This window comes from Salmo salar, chromosome ssa03 (assembly GCF_905237065.1).
Source record: "Salmo salar chromosome ssa03, Ssal_v3.1, whole genome shotgun sequence".
Lineage (NCBI taxonomy): Eukaryota > Metazoa > Chordata > Actinopteri > Salmoniformes > Salmonidae > Salmo > Salmo salar.
In genome coordinates this window covers 67,132,326-67,148,009 of record NC_059444.1, presented here as the reverse complement: position 1 = coordinate 67,148,009, position 15,684 = coordinate 67,132,326, and the positions used below count along the sequence as shown (strand labels likewise).

General features: G+C 44.7%; 2 protein-coding genes across 3 annotated transcripts in view; both read right to left on the bottom strand.

Moving 5' to 3' along the window:
• Nucleotides 1–12,244, bottom strand: part of LOC106601165 (myosin-10) — a 66,993-nt gene extending 54,749 nt beyond the window's left edge. For both annotated transcript variants that reach the window (XM_045716125.1, XM_045716126.1), the window contains exons 1-2: nt 11,581–12,244; nt 9,344–9,716 (exon numbers count right to left, since the gene is read on the bottom strand). In XM_045716125.1, the coding sequence (XP_045572081.1) occupies nt 9,344–9,688 (345 nt within the window). In that variant the 5' untranslated portion in view covers nt 9,689–9,716; nt 11,581–12,244. The remainder of the gene's footprint in view (nt 1–9,343; nt 9,717–11,580) is intronic.
• Nucleotides 12,245–12,528: 284 nt separating this feature from the next.
• LOC106601200 (probable ATP-dependent RNA helicase DDX47) lies at nt 12,529–15,677 on the bottom strand. The gene is made up of 11 exons (XM_014193204.2): nt 15,480–15,677; nt 15,058–15,151; nt 14,729–14,917; nt 14,567–14,638; nt 14,263–14,453; nt 14,029–14,145; nt 13,775–13,921; nt 13,503–13,640; nt 13,305–13,375; nt 13,080–13,209; nt 12,529–12,992 (listed from the first exon to the last, which is right to left on the bottom strand). Exons 1-11 carry the CDS (start codon nt 15,609–15,611, stop codon nt 12,792–12,794), a joined length of 1,482 nt encoding a protein of 493 aa, XP_014048679.2. The 5' UTR covers nt 15,612–15,677; the 3' UTR covers nt 12,529–12,791.
• Between the last annotated feature and the right edge of the window lie 7 nt (nt 15,678–15,684).

Below are 15,684 nucleotides of genomic sequence, written 5' to 3'. Positions count from 1 at the left end.
AGGAAGACCCTAAAATGTTTTAAAGACTCTAGCCACCCTAGTCATAGGGTTAGGGCAAGTGGTACCAGAGGGCCAAGTCTAGATCCAAAAGTCTCCTTAACAGCTTCTACCCCAAGACTGCTGAACAGTTAATAAAAATGGCTACCTGGATTATTTGCATTGACACCCATTTTTTTTTTACGTTGCTGCCACTCACTGTTTATTATCTATGCATAGTCACTTTACCACTACCTATATGTAGATATTACCTCAATTACCTCAACTAACCTGTACCCCCGCACGTTGACTTGGTACAATAGCCTCGTTATTGTTATTTTATTGTGTTACTTTCTTTTTACTTTAGTTTATTTAGTAAATCTTTTCTTAACTCTTATCTTTCTCAAAACTGCATTGTTGGTTAAGGGCTTGTAAGTAAGCATTTCACGGTAAGGTCTACACCTGTTGTATTCGGCGCATGTGACAAATACAATTTGATTTGAGGTGGAAGCTGAGCTGCCAAATGTATGACCATATTAGAAAAACATATTTCCCTCAGATTACACAGACCAACAAAGAATTTAAAAGCAAAACACATTTTGATAAACTCCCATATCTATTAGGTGAAATACCACAGTGTGCCATCACAGCAGCAAGATTTGTGACCTGTTGTCACAACAAAAGGGCAACCAGTGAAGAACAAACACCATCGTAAATACAACCCATATTTATGTTTACTTATTTTCCCTTTTGTATTTTAACTGTACATAGCTATACTATTTTGTGAGTGTAATGTTCACTGTTAATTTCTGATTGTTTATTTCTCTTTTGTTTATTATCTATTTCACTTGCTTTGGCCATGTCAATTAACCCCTTTGGGGAGAGGGAGAGAGGGAGAGTAAGTTCATAAAACACACAGAGGTATCTATAACACACCAAACATGACTGACAGAGCCTCTGTTTAAAAAGGCTTCTAATTGTTTCAGGAACTCTCATTTCATGCTTAAGGCCCAGTGGCTCCATTCACCTCTTCCAAGGGGTCTGGATAAGGCAATGGGCAGAGGTGACCACAATAGAAATATAATAATATAATATACTGCTCAAAAAAATAAAGGGAACACTTAAACAACACATCCTAGATCTGAATGAAAGAAATAATCTTATTAAATACTTTTTTCTTTACATAGTTGAATGTGCTGACAACAAAATCACACAAAAATAATCAATGGAAATCCAATTTATCAACCCATGGAGGTCTGGATTTGGAGTCACACTCAAAATTAAAGTAGAAAACCACACTACAGGCTGATCCAACATTGATGTAATGTCCTTAAAACAAGTCAAAATGAGGCTCAGTAGTGTGTGTGGCCTCCACGTGCCTGTATGACCTCCCTACAACGCCTGGGCATGCTCCTGATGAGGTGGTCGGATGGTCTCCTGAGGGATCTCCTCCCAGACCTGGACTAAAGCATCCGCCAACTCCTGGACAGTCTGTGGTGCAACGTGGCGTTGGTGGATGGAGCGAGACATGATGTCCCAGATGTGCTCAATTGGATTCAGGTCTGGGGAACGGGCGGGCCAGTCCATAGCATCAATGCCTTCCTCTTGCAGGAACTGCTGACACACTCCAGCCACATGAGGTCTAGCATTGTCTTGCATTAGGAGGAACCCAGGGCCAACCGCACCAGCATATGGTCTCACAAGGGGTCTGAGGATCTCATCTCGGTACCTAATGGCAGTCAGGCTACCTCTGGCGAGCACATGGAGGGCTGTGCGGCCCCCCAAGGAAATGCCACCCCACACCATGACTGACTCACCGCCAAACCGGTCATGCTGGAGGATGTTGCAGGCAGCAGAACGTTCTCCACGGCGTCTCCATACTCTGTCACGTCTGTCACGTGCTCAGTGTGAACCTGCTTTCATCTGTGAAGAGCACAGGGCGCCAGTGGTGAATTTGCCAATCTTGGTGTTCTCTGGCAAATGCCAAACGTCCTGCACGGTGTTGGGCTGTAAGCACAACCCCCACCTGTGGACGTCGGGCCCTCATACCACCCTCATGGAGTCTGTTTCTGACCGTTTGAGCAGACACATGCACATTTGTGGCCTGCTGGAGGTCATTTTGCAGGGCTCTGGCAGTGCTTCTCCTGCTCCTCCTTGCACAAAGGCGGAGGTAGCGGTCCTGCTGCTGGGTTGTTGCCCTCCTACGGCCTCCTCCACGTCTCCTGATGTACTGGCCTGTCTCCTGGTAGCGCCTCCATGCCCTGGACACTACGCTGACAGACACAGCAAACCTTCTTGCCACAGCTCGCATTGATGTGCCATCCTGGATGAGCTGCACTACCTGAGCCACTTGTGTGGGTTGTAGACTCCGTCTCATGCTACCACTAGAGTGAATGCACCGCCAGCATTCAAAAGTGACCAAAACATCAGCCAGGAAGCATAGGAACTGAGAAGTGGTCTGTGGTCCCCACCTGCACAACCACTCCTTTATTGGGGTTGTCTTGCTAATTGCCTATAATTTCCACCTGTTGTCTATTCCATTTGCACAACAGCATGTGAAATGTATTGTCAATCAGTGTTGCTTCCTAAGTGGATAGTTTGATTTCACAGAAGTGTGATTGACTTGGAGTTACATTGTGTTGTTTAAGTGTTCCCTTTATTTTTTGGAGCAGTGTATAATAATAAATAATTATGTTTTTATGAGACCAAAATATATGGCATACTAGACCTTATCCTAAACCTCGGGGGTGAAGCCCATGGGTTGTCTATTTGTGAACCACAAGATGCAACCCTGTCTAACAATCAGGAGTCAGCCAAGCAATTAAGGCAGAAGGATAATGACTCAGCAGCCCAGCCACCGACAAGCGGCCCTGGAGAGCATGCTCATAATGTAAGAGGAGCCCAGTCAGCCCTTTCAGGGGAATGCCTTGCCAAACACTGACAATAACATAGGGAGAGGAAGAGAGAGAAACAGAAAGAGTAGGCTCTAAGGAGAGAGAGGGGAAAGAGAGAGAGGTGGTCTCAGTTAATCGGAGCTGGTCTGTGAGGCAGCTGAGCTAACAAGAATCCCTGTTGGCAGAGAAGCAGGGCATAATGATTCTATCAACCTCCTCTCACGCCTTCTAAACCTTAGGGGAGGTGAATAGGAAAAGCCAGCCCTCTGTAACTCTAACTTGAAACTCCATTTTGTAGCTAATTAAAAATGGATTCCCTTGATCTGAAAGCAGGAGCTATTAATAGTGTGGCGGTACCTCTGTGACGTGCAGGACCCAGGCAGCTGGCTAGGCAGAGCTACCTGGCTGCACCCACAGCAATAATCTCAGGGCCTACTGTAGCATCCCACCAGACTGCAGCAGGGCCGAGATGGTTAGACACCAGACCAGGATGAAATAACAATGTTTATCTTGTTTATTCCTGATAATAACTCTATAATAACATAATCAACAGTATTGATTTAAAATAACGCTTTCCTATCATACTGATTATGCTTACTTTCAGGTTAAAAGTGAGTGTGTGTTAATAGCGAGTTAACACTGTAAACATTGCAGGAGAGTTTTTGCGTTTAGTTTTGCCATTACTCTGGGTAGACCTACAATACCTTATGGATGCATCATTTGTCTCCAGTCACACATTCAGCTACGTTGCAGAACACAAATAAATGTATTCTGCACTACAGTCTACTCAGGAGGCCTCTCTTTCTCCCTCTCCCCTTCCCTCCCCACTCTCCCTCCCTCTCAGGAGGGGTTGGAGGCAGCAGCCTCTTCAGCGGAGGACGGAGTGGTAGGCCAGGCCTGCTGCTGGAGGAAGTGGGTCAGGTCAGCCTGCTCTCCATGCACCATGCTCCAGGGAAGGGGATATTTCCACTGTGAAATCAGATCCGGGGATGCAGTGGCTTAGTAACAGCTGAGAAACACACAGGCAACAGCAGACATAACAGTCGCCTGCATCTGCCATTTGGAATTAATAGCACCCCTACTGCAGCAAGGTGAGGACGGCCTAGTCCACTGATCTGTGGAGAATGACCTTGACAGTGCATATTCATAAAAGCTAATAACCCTTCAAAGTATGCTTTGAAATATGATTAATACTCTTTGCGCAGAGCTATTGAATGAAAAAGAGTGTCAAGCCAATAGCAGGGTGTTCAACTATCTTGATTTGATAATGTAATGGGCTTTTAACATAATCATATTAATAATACCTGGGGAAAGTGAAAGAAAGATAGCTATGCCTTAGGTGGAATTGTGGCATATACTGTAAATGCATGGCACTAACGTTACATAGCTCTTAACCCATGACCTTAACCACCAGCTTAAACACAAAGCTACTCAGACCTTCTCAAAACAGAAGGTTTTTATCAGATAAAGAAACTGTTGCTCACTCTTTCTGGATAATTTCATTAAAAAACAACCACTGATAACTGCATGATGATCCATGAAAAGCCTGGTCCTGGTTTGATATCCATGGTGTGTGTGTGTGTGTGTGTGTGTGTGTGTGTGTGTGTGTGTGTGTGTGTGTGTGTGTGTGTGTGTGTGTGTGTGTGTGTGTGTGTGTGTGTGTGTGTGTGTGTGTGTGTGTGTGTGTGTGCCAAGTTTATGGTAACACCTAAGTTGTTTACATGAAAAAAAGAGTTCTCCATGGAACAATGGCAATGCCATGACAACAACAAAAGACTCAAGATATGACTATGTGGGAGGCCTGAACACAATGCCACTCTTGAGAGAGAGTTAATGTACCCGTTATGCATACACATAGCGAGTGAAAGCTTATTCTCGAACCTCAATAAAGAAACATATCAGCCAAACAAGAATGACAAGACAGCTAATTAGTGGGGGTTTTCCATTAGTGATACCACCTACATCCTGTCAACCAGGAGGCAGCTGGCCTCCACAGAACGACAGCCAAGACTGCATTACATTTATTAAATGTTTGAACAATCAAACATTTGAAACCCCTAAAGAAGTGCAGGAATAAGGTTATTGGCATTGGGCAGAGCATTAGGACAGAGAAGAGAGAGATGGTAAATTAGAGAGTGAGTGTGGGAAAGGAGACAGGACAGTCAGACACATTGTAATGAAGTGGGCGGGAGACAGACGGACGCTTTTTTTCATGAAAGAATGCTGAGGCTTTCTGACAGCTGGGGATTATATGCTGACACAAAGGCCTGGTTGTAGCGTCGCTAGCTAGCATTCCGGTTAGCCTGTTACCCACTGGACTGACTCAACTCCCTGACTTCACATGGAGCCGTCAGATGGGCATGGAGCCAAGGCTACGCCACCGTGCCGTACTGGGGCCTCACAGAGGGACTGACCACAACGCACAGAGCCACATTACCCAGGGGGCTCCCTCTGCACGCCAACCCTAGCTCAGACACACAAAGTCTGGGGCAGCAGCGTACAGTGCAGCTGGGGATGGGTTATGCCCCACTGTGGGGGGAGGTCACCTCCTGGGGCTGGGGCACTCTCCCACTGACACAAACATGTTCTTCATCTATGTCACGCCTACTCCCCTTCCCGCTCTCCGGCGCTCGACGTCACCGTTCTACTAGCCACTGGTACTGGCAAACCGCACTACGCACTCCTGGCAAACCAAATCAAATCAAACTTCATTGGTAACATACACATGGTTAGCAGATGTTAATGCGAGTGTAGTGAAATGATTGTGCTTCTAGTGCCTACAATGCAGTAATATCTAACAAGTAATCTAACAATTCCCCAACAACTACCTAATACAGATTAATCTAAAGGGGTGAATGAGAATATGTACATATAAATATATGGATGAGCGATGGCCGAGCAGGGCGGGGTTGAGACCTAGGGCCTCCAGCTTGATGATGAGCTTGGAGGGTAGTATGGTGTTGAATGCTGAGCTTTAGTCAATGAACAGCATTCTTACATAGGTATTCCTCTTGTCCAGATGGGATAGGGCAGTGTGTAGTGTGATGTGATTGCATCGTCTGTGGACCTGTTGGGGCGGTATGCAAACTGAAGTGGGTCTAGGGTGGCCGGTAAGGTGGAGGTGATAAGATCCTTGACTTGTCTCTCAAAGCTTGTCTCTCAAAGCTTGTCTCTCATGATGATAGAAGTGAGTGCTACGGGGCGGTAGTCATTTAGATCAGTTATCTTTGCCTTCTTGGGTACAGGAACAATGGTGGCCATCTTGAAGCATGTGGGGACAGCAGACTGGGATAGGGAGCGATTGAATATGTCCGTAAACACACCAGCCAGCTGGTCTGCGCATGCTCTGAGGATGCGGCTAGGGATGCCGTCTAGGCCAGCAGCCTTCCGAGGGTTAACACGTTTAAATGTTTCACTCACGTCGGCCATGGAGAAGGAGAGGGGGGGCGCAGTCCTTGTTAGCGGGCCGCAATGGTGGCACTGTATTATCAGGCTGCGTGATCAAAACAATCTTGAAGCGTGGATGGCGTTGTGGTCGGATTTTCCGAAGGGAGGGCGGGAGAGGGCTTTGTATGCATCACGGAAGTTAGAGTAGCAGGGGGGAAAGTTCGTCCAACTGGCCTCACAACCGCAGAACACGTGTAACCATCATCCTCACCAGGGTCTTAACATGACTGCAGTTCGGCATCGAAACCGACATCAGTGGGCAAATGCTCACCTTTGATGGCCACTGGCACGCTAGAGAAGTGTGCTCTTTACGGATGAATCCCGATTTCAACTGTACCGAGCATATGACTAGCGGTTTGCTAATGTCAGTGTGGTGAACAGAGTGCCCCATGGTGGAGGTGGGGTTATGGTATGGGCAGGCATAAGCTACGGACAACGAACACAATTGCATTTTATCGATGGCAGTTTGAATGCACAGAGATACCGTGACGAGATCCTGAGGCCCATTGTTGTGCCATTCATCTGCCGCCATCACCTAATGTTTAGCGTGATAATGCACGGCCCCATGCCGCAAGGATCTGGACACAATTCCAGGAAGCTGAAAATGTCCCAGTTCTTCCATGGCCTGCATACTCACCAGACAGGTCACCCACTGAGCATGTTTGAGATGCTCTGGATCGACGTGTACGAAAGCGTGTTTCAGTTCCCGCCAATATCCAGAAACTTTGCACAGGCACTGAAGAGGAGTGGGACAACATTCCAAAGGCCACAATCAACAGCCTGATCAAATCTATGCGAAGGAGTTGTGTCGCACCTCATGAGGCAAATGGTGGTCACACCAGATACTGACAGATTTTCTGATCCACGCCCCTATTTATTTTAAAGCTATCTGTGACCAATGCATATCTGTATTCCCAGTCATGTGAAATTCATAGATTAGGGCCTAATGAATTTATTTCAATTGACGGATTTCCTTATTTGAACTGAAACTCAGTAAAATCTTTGAAATTGTTGCATGTTGCGTTTATATTTTTTGTTCAGTGTAGTTTAATTTTCACTACGGCCATTATTCAACAACACACAGATGAAGAGAGCCTTCAAGAAACATGGAGAAACATAAAGTTACTATCTAGTGGAATTCGTCATCAAGGATGGTAAAGAATATAAATCAAAAAGACTGCAGTTCCTCCAGAATCCCCGTCACCATGTCTCAGGTGATAACCAATCCACATTCTACTCCTGGAACGCATGTCACTAAATGGGTCAAGATCACGACGATACACTGTATATAGGACATCATTAACTAGACCCATCTGCACTGAAACATAACTGCAGATAACTCCACACACAGTGAAAGCATCCAATTTAAACCAATGCAAACTCGGACGTTGGATTTTATTGCACGTGTGCTTAGATACAAAATAAATAACGGACTCCAGAATGGAAAACATTGATGGGGTATCAACAGCAAGAGGTAGCTTTAAAATCTCCCTAAATGCATGACATCATATACATCACTGACACTATCTATCATCTAATGGAATTCTGGGATTGTAGGAGGTCTTTTCTACAGACGGCTTATGTGTGAGAGGACAAAGGCTCCCGACCATAAAGATGAACCAGACCTAATGCAGCCGGTCTGAGCCATAGAGCACAGCAGCAGCAGTGTCAGGAGGTGGGCCAGTGCCTCTCCCAGTCTGCCACCCTGACCTGGGGCTCCACAGTCAACACACAGGGCCAAATGTGTTTGCTTTAATACCCAGGGACCCCATTGAGATGAGAGAGCCCCACAGACAGCTCAGAGATCAAACAGGGCAACCACGAGGAATGGGGTCGTACAAAACAAACTGACCCATCAGTGTTTCTGGTAGAAATGTCACCTACAAAGGTGAAAGTAAAGAAGATGGCAGGTAATCTAGATACAGAGAGAGAATTTACCATCGGTCTGAACTAACTGGAAACGGTTATATTGTATGATCAGTCTGTGTGTTTTTTTTACTTCAATCAAGCCACAAGACAGTGGTTGTATCCAAATACCCATACTAGCATACTAAATAGTATGCAAAAAAAGAATGTTATAGTATATGCAATTTCTAAAATAGTACTCTAAATGAGTCATCTAATGCGTAATTGTGTTGACTCCCGCCGTTCGTTCATTTTGGTACAGCGAGTCAATTTATCTGCCCGCCGTTCGTTCATTTTGGTACAGCGAGTCAATTTATCTGCCCGCCGTTCGTTCATTTTGGTACAGCGAGTCAATTTATCTGATTATCAGCTGTCAGACACGTGAGTCAAAAAAGACAAGTGAATTCTACTAGATGAAACGTCAAAATCAGTATGCAGTTTATGTATGTAGTACTTATTCAGACACAGACCCTGTTTCCTCAGAGTTCCCCAGAGGTTAGGTTCTGTAGGTGAGCCAGGTCATAGGATATTTTATACCCGCTGCCTTTATGATTTTATGTGTGCAGAGCAGACAGACACAGGGAGTTTGAAGGAGTAGTTGTTTTTATATATTTTATTTTCCGCTCTATCAGTGGCTGTGTCAGTGTGTGGGGGGTAGGTGAGGGGGTGTGTTCGGTAAGGAGTGGGTTAGGAACACAGAATTACAAATCTCAAACAACCCTGTCTCAACATTATCAAGAGACCAATACATGGGATTCTGTGGTCTGGGTCTCATTTAAGGTATGCGTCGCCAGAGTTGCTGAAATTCAGCAAAAATATTGAACTATTGAGCCATGTCTGTTGTGTGCACTATGTGTGAGTATGGTTGAATCTGCTTTCTAGGTGAATAGATGTATAATAAGGATACACTCTGAAAAAAAAGGTGCTATCTAGAACCTAACAGGGTTCTTCGGCTGGCCCCATAGGAGAACCCTTTGTAGAACCCTTTTTCGTTCCATATAGAACCCTTTCCACAGGGTTCTACATTGAACTCAAAAGGGTTCTACCTGGAACCAAAAAGGGTTATCCTAACCCTTTTACAACCCTTTTTTCTAACAGTGTACAACAACACAACCACTCACGTAGATGAGGCCAGAGTAGTAGCGGTCTTTGAGGTTGTGCAGCACCGAGGCCTCGTTCAGGCAGGTGAGCTCAGCCATGTCTTCCACCTTGCTGAACTTGGGCGGGTTCATCTTCTGGATGTCGTCCTTATTGACAATGGCCTTCTTGCCATTCTCTGACAGTTCCACCACCACCTCCTCTCCCCGCTCCTCCTTGATGCTGGCCGCCTCAAAGCCATGACGCTCTGAAGGGATCCACACCACCTTCTTGGCTGTCCAGTCGGCCTGTGTGGCCGGGTTGTAGACCACAGCGCGATCCACAAACAGGTACCGCTCCGGGTCCTCCTGCCCATTTCGATGAGCCATTTTGGGGGTACCAGAGCAAGAGTGCCACCTGGAAGAGGTAGAGACAGGCAGAAACTCAGTATAGCAACATGTTTGTCATGAAATGTTAAGCACTCTCAGGCATGGCACTTATCAAGGTCACATTCCTTTGTGACAATAAAGCTACCCCCTTTTCAAGCCTAGGTGTAGCCAGCAGATCCAACCCGCTTGCTTACAGCTGCACTGGGGTCGGACAGCATTCCTGTGTAGATTAAGATACCGTGAAGCCGGCACGAATATAGCTCGGAAAACACACCTCAGTCCAGGGATGAGAAATGCGTTGCACTCCGAGAATTGTCCCATTATCCCAACTGTTACACCGAGAAGACTGAACTACTGCTAGTTTTTACGGAAGGCTGTCCTTGTCGTCCCCATGCTAGGTAGAAGAAGCCACAGCAGCCATTTTGGAAGGTATGTTTCCCGAGCCATATCGCACACTGGCTCTGCGAGATATCAAGGGTTTCCCAAACTTGGTCCTGGGCCACCCCCGGGGGCACATTTAGTTTTTTTGCTGTAGCACTACACAGCTGATTCAAATAATCAAAGCTTGATCATGAGTTGGATATTTGAATCAGCTGTGAATTTGGGAAAACCTGTCTTAAACTATATAGGAATCCTGTCTGATCCTAGTGCAGGTGTAAGCAAGCTGTCGGATCTGCTGGCTAGCCTAGGTGGAGACATTTCTACTCACCTGTATCTTATTTTCAGGAGGAAAATAGAGAGGTTTTACTATAGGCTATGAAGGGAGGCACAGTGCAATATTGCATAATTTTACATGCTTACAAAAATGGATGAGATGAGTCTACTCTCCTGCACTGCACTAGGCCTAGCAATGGATAACGAATGGTAGCTAGGTAGCCTAAGTGCTTTCCAGAGCAGGGATACAGTATTCAACATAAATGTAGGGACTCTTTTTATGGCTGCTACATTAGGGTACAGGTTACCCAAAATCCTCATTGTTTCTTTATTTCTCATAGGTTATACTTTAAGTGTTTTGAAAGCTAAAAGCAGTATGACAAAAGTGTGTTTCTTGTGTATGATATTGGTTTCCGCCACATTGTATCAGATATTGGACAGAGGACACAGATGTTTGTTACATTGTATCTGTACACGCCAAAATAGGCCTACAGCATCATTGCATTTTACAGCAGAACTTATCACAAGTTCCTCATCCAAGTAGACGTTTGCAGCCAAACATGGAAAGCAATTCCTCACCTTCAGGTAGAGTATTCATCGTGTTGAACAAATATATTCAGAATAAAGTAAGTGCCAAACAGAACCCCATTTTTAAAAACGTTTTTGTTGTTGATTTGCCTGACAGGCTGGCTACATTGTTGACTCGTTTAATAACGCGCGTCTTACACTGACTTGACACTTGCCATTTCGCGCGCTGGTGTAACAGTGTTGTGAATGGTACGCAATCTTGCCATACATGACAATCAACATAGACAATAAACATGTATTTATTAGATCAGCAGGTCCCTGAATAACCTATATCGCTATTATAGATCACATAGATTCAGATAGCTGCACGTTATCTGACATTTACGATCACTTTGATAACAGAAACCATCTGAAATCATGCTGAGCTCTACTGGTCAAGGGAGTCAATTTTGGTGTAGAAACATCTCCAAAGTCATAATTTCAATTTCATTCAATTCAAATCTTCAATAAATATAACGCAATATATGCCTTTAACATATTTTAATTCAACGTATCTGGGTAGTCAATAGTCCTGAACATAATATAACGACATCATTGCAAGTACCTCCACAGTTGCGCTATGTAGCCTAAATCCATCCAGCCGGACAGTCTTCAAGCTGCTAATGTAACCATGCAGAATACAATTATTCCTAAAAGAGCTGGTAATTTACCTGGTGCTGTGAGGGCAGAAACGAGGACAACTGTTCACACGAATAGACCGATCTCCCTCTTTAATAACAATTTATGCAACAACACAACTGATATTCAGGTATCTATCTAGGCTTTGGTATGCACCAAAGACACTGCCCCTATGGTGGGGCCCCTCAACCGAACAGATCTGACCGCTGTTACTCCGCCTACGATGGGTTGTGGAGACATAGATATTGACCAATAGATCAGCTCGTCTGAATTCAATAGCTCATTGTGATGCTTTACGTGCTATATTTTCTAAAGTGTTGATATCCTCTGACAAACAGACGTCTAATGATAAACAAATACAAATCATGTTTTATTCTGAAGCTACATGAGGTGAATATAATATCTAGTTGTGTAAGTCTATACACTGCACACACCTACTAGATGCGGTAAAACACAATTGGATTCGCACACTACTGTCTCTAGTACCCTCGCCTCCTATTGGCTAAAAACAGAGAAAACCAACTTTTTTAGAGGAATTATTTCTGGTCCATCGTTCCACCTCTTCCCTGACACCATCTTCAACCTGACCCTCTTCATTTCCTTTCAATTAAATCATTATGCTCAGTGCACGAAATAATAATGCACGTATTTGTTCCTTCAGTCATTAACACTCCGTTGATGCAATGTTCATTTTGTATGTTCGTTAGGTATTGCATGGAGTGATATTTGACATGGTACAAATGTTACAATAAGCTACCACAGAGTAACTGGTTAGATATCATGATATGCAACACCCCCATCTTGAGTCCAAAGTGGTGGGGCTTATTTGTACCATTATCTTCCTGGAAATATAGGTCATTGTTGGTTTAAAGTCTATTTTTACCCTGTTCATGTCACCTGCATTGCAAATATACATTCAAAAGATTTAATGAAATATTTAATACAAATTCATGATGTTATATTATCATATTAGGATTCCATTCATGTTGACCAAGCTTTATTATCAAATTGTGAATGCGAACACAACTCACTGAAAATGGTCTTGATTTTACATAAACATTTTACAAATGGAAATATTGATTAGTAAATTGAACAAGTCATTGGTAATTAAATAGCCTGTCACTGTGATGTGGTGGTTGTAAAGAAAGCGGCATCCGTTAATAATCATAGATGTTTTATATCAAGAAGAAAATGACATACTATCTGACAATATGTACAGTATTGTGTTATTCTACTGGCACCTTTAACGTCCTCCTCTCCATGCTGCTCCGCCACGGTTTTTTCCTCCTCCCCCCCCTCTGCCACCTCCGCTCCTCCCCCCTCCGCCGCCGCCACCACCACCAGCGCCGCCTCTTACTTTCTTCCTCACACCGCTGGACTGCTCTGTGTCATCCCCCTCTTCTCCTCTGGGCCTCTTCCTCTTTTCTCCTTGTTCCTTCATTTCCTGAGAGGGAAAGAGGTTATCGTGACTGACTTTAGAGCTATTACAATGGATGACAACAGTGCTGAAAAGACACTGATTGAGACTCACAATTCTGGCGAATCGCTGTGCCTCGCTCACTCTCTCCACCAGCATCATCACTTCCTCCTCCTGCGTGGGGAAGGCAGGCAGCTTCTTGCCAATGAGAGTTTCGATTCGCTGGAACAGCTCCACATCATACCTGAGAGGTTAATATGTCAATCAGAAGAAAATCTTTGGACGAAGTAACCAATTTCAATAGGATTGGTTGAGATCGAGCATAAAGGTGGCCCTTACTGTGTGACAAATGTGATGGATTTTCCAGACCGCCCTGCTCTGGCGGTTCGCCCCACTCTGTGGATGTAGTCCTGAGAGCGCACACACACACACACAATAAAACACCACTAAACTTGCTCAGTTGGGTCCATCGTTTGTGATAACACTGAAAAGACTGCACAGACCGGGGAGAAACATCCACACAAGCAAGACTGATACCTTTGAGTGGGTTGGGATGTCGTAGTTAATAACACAGTCTACATGTGGAATGTCCAGTCCTCTTGATGCCACGTCCGTCGCCAGCAACACAGAGCGAGACTTAGACTTGAACTTGTTCAGCGACCCCAGACGTTTGTTCTGACCAACAAAGACAATATTTATACTTTCTTAGATGCAGATTTCACTGATGTGTAAAACATTTCGAAGTGTTAGAGTATGATATTTGGAGTGAGTATGTTGGTAGACAGTAGTGTGTTTGGATAAGGGGGTACCTGACTCATCTGCCCATGCAGGGGGATGGCAGTGATGCCCAAGTTTCTGAGCAGCAGCGCCACCCGCTGGGCATTGTTACACGTACTGCAGAAGATCATGAAGGAGTTCCCAGCCAGCTCGTTGATGATGGACACCAGGTAACAATCCTGGAGACACAGCCAGTTAACTTACAATCCAACACTAACCTTACACAGCTTCTGACTTCTCAAAGAAAAATTACCTTGATACCATTAGAACATCAAACTTCATGTACCTTGTATTTGGAGGGTATGAAGACGTAGTACTGCTGAAGTTTTTCTACTGTTGAGTACTTGGTGTTAACGGCACATTTAACTGGATCCTTCAGAGCTGCTCTCTGCAGCTTTGCGACCTTGGTAAATATAGAAGACAGAAGGGTTAGTGTGACAGGCCAGGTGTTAGGGATACTCTGATATGTCTCAAATGAAGAGCTAAAAGGAATAGATAATAGGGGCTATTATGTGGGTACCTTTTTGGTCATGGTGGCAGAGAAGAGAAACGTGCGTCTGTCTCTGGGAATAACCTTTAGGATCTTGTCCACCTCAGTCTCAAAGTCCATGTTGAGGATCCGGTCTGCCTCATCCATCACCAGGAACTTCAGCGCTCGCAGTGAGAAGCCTTTGGTGTTCTCTAAGTGGTCTATCAACCGCCCGGGGGTGGCTGTTATGACACCCATGGTGAATACACAGTTAGTATCAACCAGGAATGCACTTAAAATATGGTACCATATTAAGCAACTGAAAGGGGTAGGTTGGATTAAGTTATTTTCTCACCAATGACAATGTGAGGTTTCTTGGCCAGGACCAGGGATTGGGACATCATGTCAATTCCTCCAACGATAACAGCTGAAACAGAAAAAAAGACCAGTTAAAACAACAGTTACATACATTTGAAGGAACTCAAGTGTGTTTCTACTCCTTCCAATGCCCACGTACCAGTCTTGACTCCGATGCTGGAGCCCAGGGCCTCAAACTGCTCTGCTATCTGGAAAGCCAGCTCTCTGGTGGGGGTGAGTATGAGTGTGTGCAGCCTCTGAGCAGAAGCGAGGAGTGACTGCAGGATGGGCAGAGCAAATGCACCGGTCTTCCCTGAGCCAGTCTCTGCCAAGCCAATTACATCCTTTCCTGAGATTGGAGAGAAGAAAGTGCATCATGAGTTTACAAACAGACATGAGACCTTCCACCTAGGAGGACAGGTCTTTACCAACCGTTTTATACATGGCACAAACAAGAACATTCACCCCCCTCCATCCAACTGAACTCACCTTGTAAGGCTACAGGTATTGCCTCTACCTGGATCTTTGTAGGAATCTTCCATCCCAACTGTTCACAAGCTTCACACAGCACTTCAGTTACACCCTATATTAACAGATGCATGCCATAGCAGAAATATATAAACGCGTTAGAATATGGAGTTGATGTTACACATCTACACAAATCGTATGGCTGAATGTGCGCCCCATTTTTAAATGTCTGTCAATGACATCACATCATCTCACAGCTGTACCCAGCTCTCTACCTGGTGAACCGTAGAATGCTGAACTGTATGTTGGTGGTTGAAAGACAGTTAACTTGCTAACTTATCAGCGGTAGGTTGATTTGTTGATGTGCTGTTAACTAACGTTAGCTCGCTTCCAAACCGGCAAGCCTATCCACCATTTCCATTTAGCTAGCTAACGTTACTCACCAGATCCTTGAAGGTCTTCACTGGCTCATCATTTTCAGCGATATTAACGTTACTGTTATCATCACTACTCGAATCTTCATCCTTTGCGTCATCTGTTTTTATCTCAACACTTTTCTCCGAATCGTCCGCCATGCTTGTTTGCCAACGTGCCGTCTACGCTAAAGTGCGCATGTACGGAAATGGATAAGATTTCATGCCAGGATTT